We start from the raw sequence: 9,853 nt of genomic DNA, 5'->3' as shown, positions 1-9,853 counted from the left end.
GCTTGGACGAATCCAACGGTGGGGTCTGAGAATTCGTGTTAGGTTGCTTTGATCCAAATAGCACATTCGATGAACGAAATCAGCTCAGGCAGTGCCATAGGTAATATATAAAAAAAAGGTTATTTTGGGAATAATAGTGGGTGGGGAAATAACATTTTAATTTTTTAAGTTTATGTGATGGGTGAAATTATAATGTGGGTCAGAAAATAAGACAATGAGGTGGGTCTAGTAGCTTTCCGAAACAATTGTCACACTGTCAACCGGGATAAAAGATATTACGTGGAGTTGGTGTAGCAAAAAAGGAGAAACTGAAAAGGGTAGTAAAATGGGTGAAGAAGAGGAACTCAAGATCTCCATGGATGTCAACTGCAGGAGGAAAACTATCGAGAAACTGGAAAACAACCCGAGGACATGCTTTTCACTTTTGCAACACTAACCAATTCTTGCAAGGCCTTTTTTTACGCGCCTGTTGCTGAAATTTTTCTGCCCTTCAACTCAATATCTCATGATCAATGCGAGTCGTTTAACAAGGAAGACATGTTTATTAGTAGGAAACTGTATAAAGCCGGTGATGGCGGTGTGGCGAGAGATCTCATTTGCACAGGCTGCCAGCTTTGTGGTTCCCCATTGGAGCTCGACAGGTATGTGATCAAAGATCAGACATATTGTATTATGCTTTGTTTGCGTTGCAAGGTAGTTATGAGTACGGAATTTATGTCGATGGCAAATGTTTTGGTGCCTTGTCGTTGCAGTGAGAACGTGTTTAAGCATAATGCAGTTGCGCTTTATTGTTCAGAAAGCTTGAACCACCTTCATGCCATAAGCTCCATATACAGGGTCTTTATGTTATGACTTTGTTTTCCCACTGATCAACTTTCGTGCTGTTCGAATTTAGTTTATGCCAACTATTCCCCCATGATTTGTTCCAATCTGATTGCTTTCTGAGTTCTTGTTTATTATATACATGTTAAACACGGTTGTTCTTCTGACTGCAGTTATATGTGTGGGACGAAGCGGATTATGCACCGTTCCTGGTCAGAAACAAGGCCGCAGAGCTCTTGTTCGGGAACATCAGGGCTGAAAGAGTGTTCGTACTATAAGGGGAAAAAGCAAGCCGGAAAAGTTGATTCGAAAGATGTTCCGACACATACTAGTCTAAATGCCAAAGCGGCCTGGCAACCTAAAGCGGCTGAGGGAGGTGTTGTGGTTTCTTATTCAGCAGACAGAGACAAGAAGAGCTCGGAATCAAAGGGGAAACACTGCTGAAAACAATGCTGCAGCAAGGAAAGAACAACCCTTTGAAATTCGAAGTCAATGCAAATGCCGGTTTTGTTTAGACAAGGCAAATGGGAGGTTTGAAATGGTTTCTGTGCAGTTGCCATGCTTCAAAACCAAATAATCTTCAAACTATGTATTGTTTATCAAGAATTAAGAGTTTCTCTTCATAATTATACATCGTATATTATAAGTCACAACATTTGCTGTTGAACAACTTTAAAGTAATTTTCATACAGGTATTTCCAAGATAAATAAAAAGAGGAATTAGAATTCTCTGCTTCGAATGAACTCATGGAATTGTGCCATGCGAGGGAGATTAAATTGACGTTATGTCATTAACAAATTTCGTGTGATTATTAACCCATGAAAAAGGGAAGGCATAATTCAAGCAAAGGGGTCATTCAACAGGTTCGACTATTAAGCTTTTACGGTAAAGAAATTTAAACAGAAAACTGACAGCAGCCAAACACGGGCATATGATCCATATGCTTAATAGTCAAGACTATGATTCCGCCCCAGTCTCAGCAAATGAAGCATCAGTTGCAGATGTCTGGGCTTCTAATAGCTTCGCTTGGCGTTCTGCGTGTTCTCTTTCACACTGAGTGATTCCCATTATAATATCAAGCATGGTACCGGTTGTGCCGAAGAACACAAGCGGCGCTAAAGATTTCCTTTTTATCCCCACTGGAATCGCTAACAAAGCCCCTGCTACGGAGAAAACCCAAGTGCCCATTGCGCTGCAGATAGCCATGCACAGCATCATTCAACTACACTTTAAGCTAGCACATAAATCAGAATAAACTTAAACGGGAAAGACTGTATCAACGATAAAGTGAAATTTGCCATGCTCTAATGAAGTTGAGTGATGTATTGCTGGTTTAGCCAGATGATATTCGGAATGTATTAATAAACTAATATTCCAGAAATTTTATTTATGATTTTTCTGATAAACACATAATTTTTCTCTTTCGTGTAACGGCATGGGTCAATGAGACAATTAAAACAATTGAACTGAGTAGAAACCTCTGCAGGATTGCGAACCATAAAACTGTGGAAGAAAACATCAGAGAAACTGTGTATGGAGTCCAATGAGTCAATAACTAATACTGACGGGAGCAAAAACATGCTCGAATTACTTGTACAAGTTTTAGTAGACAGGTCTAAATTCTCCATGATAGCTAGAAGTCACTATAGTCAAATGTACAAGTATCCTGGTTTATAACAAAATCTTAAAGTTCAACACGAAATTGGTGATCTCCTAGCTCTACGAGGATTTGTTAATATCAATTTGTTTGATATTCAATATGCATAAAATTATATTGATTAAACTGTCCAAGATATGCACAACTTAAGAGTATCTGAACAACAAAGAAAAACTTTTGGATCAAAATAATAGAACATCTATGGAGATGTGCAACAAGCAGAACCTTCCAACGCAATAAATCCGTTGATGAAAGCTTCAGAAAACGATTACTCACAAAAATTTCCAAAGAGAAGCTTCCAATATGTTAAACTGAATCCCAAAGAGAAGCTTCCAATATGTTAAACTGAATCATGATTGGTGATCTAGAACTAGAAGTTAAATTTCACTAGAAAACAAGTGGCACCCTCAAGAACTGAAGAAATGGTTTTCCTTCTAGGTCTGGAGCTGAAGAAACGGTTAAATATGCGAATACAAAGCTCGAAAAAGATCAAGTATGCTCAAAACAGGTAGAGAGGCTTCTTCTTAAATCTTAGCTAATCGCATAATTGTTCAACACATCCAATCCAACTAGATACCCCGTCACTGCCAATACAATACCACTCATCATGGACATGATACATCCCTAATCCACTACTAATATCTCCATATATGGGTGAATTTCGAAGAACCACAAAAATTGAAAACCATCTTTCTCTGGTTTTAGCTACACAAAAATTGAAAGCAAAAGTAGAAATAATAATGTAAAACTATAAAAGTCACAGAAAGGAAGGATTAAACTGACTTGGCAACTGAGCAGTCCTCAAGCTGCTTTACAGTCTCTTGGCTTCCCATCTCTCTCTGGTTTTAGCTACACCTGTGCTTACGAGTAGCAATCCACTTCAATCCTATTCCACTCTCTAGTCAGTTTCGACAAAGCGACATTTGACTACTCCAATATACGAGAAGCAAATTTCAAACTTGGGCGGAAGGAGGCGGGCCCACTGCCCTCCAACTGGCCTAACCTATTTTACGAAATTTGATAATTATGAATGTTGGATTATGGTTAATCACCAAATACCCTAAAGAAACTCAAAAATCCCATTGAAATGCATAAACAAAACCGAGAGGAATGAACAAAAAGCAATTGAATTTGGAAAATTAAAAAAGTACCCATTGAAATGCAAGGCAAATGAAGCTCACCTGATCAGACACACGGCCGAGAAGTTGAAGATTTCATCACAATCCTCCTCAAAGATCAAAACTTTGATTTTGTGCCCCCTGAGCCTGATTCGGGTCATAGCTTACATGGGCCGGGTGGAATTTGGGGGCGGGCGGGGGGTCGGGAAAAAGCCCAAATCCCGGCCCAACTGGTATAAAGGAGTTTCAGACTCTCTTACAGGGGAACGAGGAGGGAGATGATGAGAGGTGCGGGAGGTCCTCTTCTATGCATAGGCGATCTGCTGAGCGACGTGGGGGAATCAGATGCTTCGCCGCCACCGCAACAACCTGAGACCTCTTCGTCTTCTTTTGTTTCCAGCTCCGATCAGAGCTTGGACCTCACCAAGTTGTTCCAGGTTTTCCTTTTTTCACAATCTCATTTGCTTTTTTGATTCGCTTTTTGTGAATTGCAAGAACAATTCGGTGGGTTTTCCACATTTTTGTTTGGAAAACCGAAAACCCATTAGGTGGATTTTTCGGTTGTAGAATCCTTTTTGATAGGAAGATCAAAGATGGACAAAAGTAAACAACTTTTATGTGGAATTTGCTTATGTAAGAAACACTTCCGCTCATAAACGCTCTTGCTAGAAGTGCTTTTATTAGAATTACATTGAAATTTTTATTAAAAGTCAAAGTGCTTCTATGACCCAAAGAACTTTTATGTTTTAGTGCGAAATGCAGTCAGAAACGCTTTTAGTCCTAATATACTTTTAGCCTTTTCAGAAGTGGTCCCAAACAGACCCTTAGACTTTAGAGATCATGGGTAAACCTGGTTCCTTTTGTAATATGCCTTGTGTATATGATCTTCAGATCTTGTTAATAAAGTTTTGCTGAACTGCTGTTCTGAAAGAAAAGGTTTCAGTGTCTAATAACGTAGTTTTGCAATTGCATTCTCTTATTGTTGTATGGGGGTGTTCCTTACTCTATATACTATCTTCGTTTTAGGAGAACTATGAGCAGCTGAATGAGGCGCTTGACGGTACAGATCATTCATGGGCAGCTCTTACTTTGAAGGTGATGAATGATCTTATCAGAATGTATGAATGACATATCTATAGATTCTGCTAGGATGATTAATGTTCCACTTCTTCTTACCGCGCCATTGTTTCTTCTCCATAATTTGTGCAGCGCCTAGTATGCTATCTAACATTTAGATACTTTTTCTTGCATGGTAAACATTTTATTTTTTGGGCTCGGATGTGTGCGTGTGTGTGTTTTTTGTTTTGGGGGGGTTGGGGGGGGGGGGGGGGTTGGAATATTCACATGATTTTAATTGTAGATTATTCTTTGTTCATTATTTTGGGAAATTAGTGTCTTGTAGGTTGTAGAATGTAGATGTGTGTTTTTTGTTTTTTTTGGGGGGGGGGGGGGGTGAACATTCACATGATTTTAAATGGGAAATTAGTGTCTTTAGGTTGTAGAATGTAGATGTGTTTTTTTTTTTTTGGGGGGGGGGGGGGACATTCACATGATTTTAATTGTAGATTATTCTTTGTTCATTATTTTGGGAAATTAGTGTCTTGTAGGTTGTAGAATGTAGATGTGTGTTTTTTGTTTTTTTTTGGGGGGGGGGGGGGGGGGGGTGGGGGGGTGAACATTCACATGATTTTAAATGGGAAATTAGTGTCTTTAGGTTGTAGAATGTAGATGTGTTTTTTGTTTTTTTTGGGGGGGGGGGGGGGACATTCACATGATTTTAATTGTAGATTATTCTTTGTTCATTATTTTGGGAAATTAGTGTCTTGTAGGTTGTGGAATGTAGATCATTATACTCAAGCAATTTTATATTCCTTTTGGCACGATGAATTGCATTACAATTGGTCAATTACTCACATAATTAGGTATATAGAGAGAATAGTCTCATAACTTACGAGACAAATGATATCAAAACATAACAAAATAATATATAAACCAGTTTATATTTTCACATAACTACGTAAATATTCCCTATAAGATTTTCACGTAACTATGTCCCTATATGATTTCTATATGCATGGTTGGAAAAATACTTAAAGAAATAAACTCCCCCTAATGCATTTGACATCACTGTGACTGAGTCTGTGATGTTAGTGTTTATGATCTCTGTGTGTGGTAATAGAGGTATCAGAGCAATTTTGTTCAAGCAGAAAATCAATGAGATGATGATCTCTGCTCGAAGAGCATGAAAGAATGGAGATGCGAGAAACTCAGAGTCGTAGCTCCTTGGATTCGATTTAGGTGTAACTGAGTCCATGCTTACAGAAATGGAAATGGAGGTGAGTTATAGCCGTTGCAGGGGCACTCACTCATCCAACTCACACACTCACGTGCACAACACATGATCAACTATCAGTGAGTTGTTATGACATGTGGCACACATGTAGCCTATTACCTTTGTTTTAATCTCAGCCCTACATTACACTAAGAACAAACACTCAAAATTGAAAGGAAACATGTAACTTGGATCAAATGCAGTTGCGGAAGCTTAAGCACCAACACTCCCTTCTAAGCTGGCTGCTGATTTGACTCCAGCATTTCTCTAAAATAGTTGAACTTCTCCTTTGGCAGTGCCTTGGTCAAGATATCAGCCATTTGTTCCTCGGATTTGCAGTAAACAAGCTCAATTTCCTTCTCTTGGATTGCCTCCCTGATGAAGTGAAATTTCCTACTGATGTGCCTTGTTTTCTGGTGAAATAATGTATTCTTATCACATTAGCAATGTAGGCTCCACTTGTTCTTCCCCAAAGTCTTCTAGACTAGAACAAATCTCAGCCACTTGGCTTGTGAAGTTGCTTCAGCTGCACTCACATATTCAACCTCTGTAATGGATAATGCCACTGTTTTTTGCTTGATTGAAGCCCAAGAAAACACACATGATCCCAGATTGAAGGCATACCGTAAGGTGCTTCTCATATCATCCTCACTGCCAGCCCAATCACTATCACAATATCCCATAAAAAGAGCTGATTTTCCCTTCACATACTCAATGCTAAAATCCAAAGTACCTTGAATGTATCTCAGTACCCTTTTTTCTGTTCCCATATGTTTCTTAGTTGGATCATGCATTAATCTTGCCAAGAGACTAGCACCAAACATAATGTCTGGTCTAGTGGCACTAAGGTACAACAAACTTCGTACCAATTTTCTATGTTCAGACTCATCTGCAGCCTCACTTCCATCATTCTTGCATAGCCTGTCATGTGCTGCAAGTGGTGTTCCCACAGATTTACCGTCCTTTAGGCCAAATTTCTCCAACAGCTTCATTGCATACTTCTTTTGATGAATGAAGATGCTCTTCTTTGTTTGTATAACTCCCATACCAAGGAAATGGTGCAGCAATCCCAAATGTCATCTCATAATGCTGCATCATGTCATTTTTGAACTCCTCAAGCATTGTGACACTACTTCCAGAGTACACAATATCATCAACATGTAGAGAAACAATGAGAATTCTTGAGTTTTCAACCTTAGTGTACAAGGTGGCTTCACTTGGACTCTTTTGAAAACCAGCCTATGTAAAATAGGAATCAATTTCATCATACCAAGCTCTTGGAGCTTGCTTAAGGCCATATAATGCCGTATTCAGCTTGTACACTTTATCCTCCTTGCCTTGAATGACAAATCCTTGAGGTTGATCGACATAAATCTCCTTCTTGAGTACACCATTAAGAAAAGCAGACTTTACATCTAACTGAAATAGCTGCCAGTCCTTTTGAGCTGCAAGAGCTATCAGTGTTCTTATGGTGTCTAGCCTAGCAACTGGTGCACAGGTTTCATTAAAGTCAATATCTGGCTTTGCAACCAATCTGGCTTTGTTCTTTTGTATTGTCCCATCTTGGTTCAACTTAATCTTGTACACCCATTTCACATCTATGACAGGTTTGCTAGAAGGCCTATCAACCAGCATCCATGTATGGTTCTTTTCAATCATATCTAGCTCAGCTTGCATAGCCTTCTTCCAGGAATCATCCTGAGCTGCCTCTTCATAATTCTCAGGTTTTAAATGCATACATTGCACTGAGCCATAACTTGATCCAGTGCTCTCCACTTCTTTGGAGTGAAGTCATAGCTCTGTGATAGACTCAAGTCCCCCTGTGAACTTGGACAATCAATGTTTGAACTCAATTATTCCTGTGGAGTGGTAGGAGCAATCGTAGAAGATAGTGGTTGGTACACTGAAATACTTCTTAGAGCTTGCTTCCCATTTCCAGCTACCATTCTCATCAAATACCACATCCCTAGACAGGATAATCGTCGTAGTGATAGGATCAAAGACCCTGAATCCTTTTTCACTGGTGCCATATCCCACAAAAATGAACTTGTGATTGTTACACTCAAGCTTGTGTCTCAGATTTAATGGAACATGAACATAGCATATTGAACCAAAGACATTCAAGTGTGCAATTCCTGCTTCAAGTGTGTAATCACTCTCTTTAGATGATTCTGGGATAGTAAACCCATTTTCTACAAGCTCCCAAAGTCCATGAGACTTGAGAATGGATTGCATTCTGATTCTCCAGAATTCATAGTTTTCACCATTGAAAACTGGAGTGCGAAGCTCAGAACTCGTTAATCAGCCATATTAGACTCGGAGCTTCGATTTTCACAGGCTTTCAAAGCACGATTCTACAGCAATGAAGCCCGATGAAAGTGATTTGCTGAAGAACACAGAAATCACAGATTCATGCCCAGATTAAAGCGACGAACCTGGCTTTGAGGCCATGTTTAGTGTTTATGATCTGTGTGTGGTAATAGAGATATCAGAGCAACTATATTCAAGCAGAAAATTAATAAGATGATGATCTTTGCTCGGAGAGCATGAAAGAATGGAGATGTGAGAAACTCGGAGTTGTAGCTCCTTGGATTCGATTTAGGTGTAACTGAATTGATGCATATAGAAATGGAAATGGAGGTGAGTAACGGCCGATGGAGGCGCACTCACTCATCCAACTCTCACACTCACTTGAACAACACATGCTCACCTATAAGTGAGTTGTTATGACATGTGGCACACATGTAGCCTATTAGCTTTGTTTTAATCTCAGCCCTACATTACAAACTAAGAACAAGCACTCCAAATTGAAAGGAAACATGTAACTTGGATCAAATGCAGCTGCAGAAGCTTAAGCACCAAGATGTGACACCATATTAGTCACAGAAAGTCCCAAAACTTGCCTGGACAAAAAGATAGGACAAAATTATAACCAAAAAAAAGTTTGGACACCATATAATTTTGTTCTTTGTACAACATCGTAATGTTACCATTGATATTTAGATTTATAGATTATGGGACTTTTCTGTGTTATGGTGTAAACAATTGTTGTGACTCGTAATATGGTGTAGATTCTGAAGTTTTTATCTTTTAATTATTCCAGTTATGCAGTGCTTTGGAAACTGCAAACAAGTTAGTTCAGTCAACAAACTCAAATGTCATGTCAATGTCGGAGAAGGTTGGAGAGCTTGAGGGAGTTATCAAGAGGGCAGATTCTGCCATATCAGCAGCAAGGGTCGTTCATGGTTCACTAAACAAAAAGGAAGGACCACTTATTGGCAATCAAAATGCCAAATGATCCATGTCTTGTCGAGAGCCAGGTTAGTTAATTCGATCAAGGGAAAAAATGTGAAAATACTAAGCCTTAGAAACTGCGGTGTTTGCTGTTAAAAAAGTCTTTTCCTTTGCTTTTCTTCATTTTCACAACAAAAGGTATCATACAATAGGAGTAAGAAAGCGAACCTGTCTGATGCAAAAGGGAGATGTAACTATCAATTATCCATCTTGTATGGATAGAACAAATCTATCTCTTGCTTATTTCCTGAGATGCCTCGTCAAACTGAGAGTTTTGGTTTCTACGGTTTTAAGATATATTCCAACACAGAGGTCATCACCTCACTTGCATAGAAAATTTCTCGTTTTATTCCTATTTGGTTGATATTATTTGTGAATCGACAATGTTGTAAAAATCTGTCTTGATATTCTCATTTTGGTAGTTATTGGTTCTTGCATTCTTGTTTACTAACTGTAGCCAAAAAGCTCTCTCTTAGAATATAGCATCGACAGTCTTATTGCTTTGGCTATATTTTCAATTAAATGATTGCAAGCTTCGTTGACGGATCTGAAGCTGGGACATCATTGCTGAGATGAATATTGTTTAGAAATCTGTAGATCGTAAGTTTCTTGTGTGAGAAATCGTTGAC

The 9,853-nt window shown here is 38.9% G+C and overlaps 2 protein-coding genes and 1 long non-coding RNA gene across 3 annotated transcripts; 2 read left to right on the top strand and 1 right to left on the bottom strand.

Annotated features, from left to right (window-relative positions):
• The first annotated feature begins 300 nt into the window (after positions 1–300).
• On the top strand, positions 301–1,448 carry LOC114821555 (uncharacterized). The gene is made up of 2 exons (XM_029094176.2): positions 301–641; positions 996–1,448. The coding sequence occupies exons 1-2, from the start codon at positions 412–414 to the stop codon at positions 1,264–1,266; spliced, it is 501 nt and encodes a 166-aa protein (XP_028950009.2). The 5' UTR covers positions 301–411; the 3' UTR covers positions 1,267–1,448.
• Positions 1,449–1,590: 142 nt separating this feature from the next.
• Positions 1,591–4,020, bottom strand: LOC108170220 (uncharacterized). The gene is made up of 3 exons (XR_003769061.2): positions 3,662–4,020; positions 3,264–3,483; positions 1,591–2,015 (listed from the first exon to the last, which is right to left on the bottom strand). It is a non-coding gene; the product is annotated as an uncharacterized lncRNA (long non-coding RNA).
• LOC103407663 (uncharacterized) lies at positions 3,261–9,561 on the top strand. Its single transcript, XM_029094175.2, has 3 exons — positions 3,261–4,035; positions 4,625–4,693; positions 9,034–9,561. The coding sequence occupies exons 1-3, from the start codon at positions 3,877–3,879 to the stop codon at positions 9,226–9,228; spliced, it is 423 nt and encodes a 140-aa protein (XP_028950008.1). The 5' UTR covers positions 3,261–3,876; the 3' UTR covers positions 9,229–9,561.
• Positions 9,562–9,853: the final 292 nt, after the last annotated feature.

Source organism: Malus domestica, chromosome 15, assembly GCF_042453785.1.
Source record: "Malus domestica chromosome 15, GDT2T_hap1".
Taxonomy (NCBI): domain Eukaryota; kingdom Viridiplantae; phylum Streptophyta; class Magnoliopsida; order Rosales; family Rosaceae; genus Malus; species Malus domestica.
Note: the sequence above shows the minus strand (reverse complement) of the source record. Positions and strands in the feature narration are given on the sequence as shown.

Bases quoted from the DNA above. Each gene is read 5' to 3' on its own strand.
- LOC114821555 (XM_029094176.2), top strand. From the start codon at position 412: ATGCTTTTCACTTTTGCAACACTAACCAATTCTTGCAAGGCCTTTTTT. The intron at 642-995 runs GTATGTGATCAA...TTCTGACTGCAG, and splicing joins TCCCCATTGGAGCTCGACAG to TTATATGTGTGGGACGAAGC.
- LOC103407663 (XM_029094175.2), top strand. From the start codon at position 3,877: ATGATGAGAGGTGCGGGAGGTCCTCTTCTATGCATAGGCGATCTGCTG. The intron at 4,036-4,624 runs GTTTTCCTTTTT...TCTTCGTTTTAG, and splicing joins ACCTCACCAAGTTGTTCCAG to GAGAACTATGAGCAGCTGAA. The intron at 4,694-9,033 runs GTGATGAATGAT...TAATTATTCCAG, and splicing joins GGGCAGCTCTTACTTTGAAG to TTATGCAGTGCTTTGGAAAC.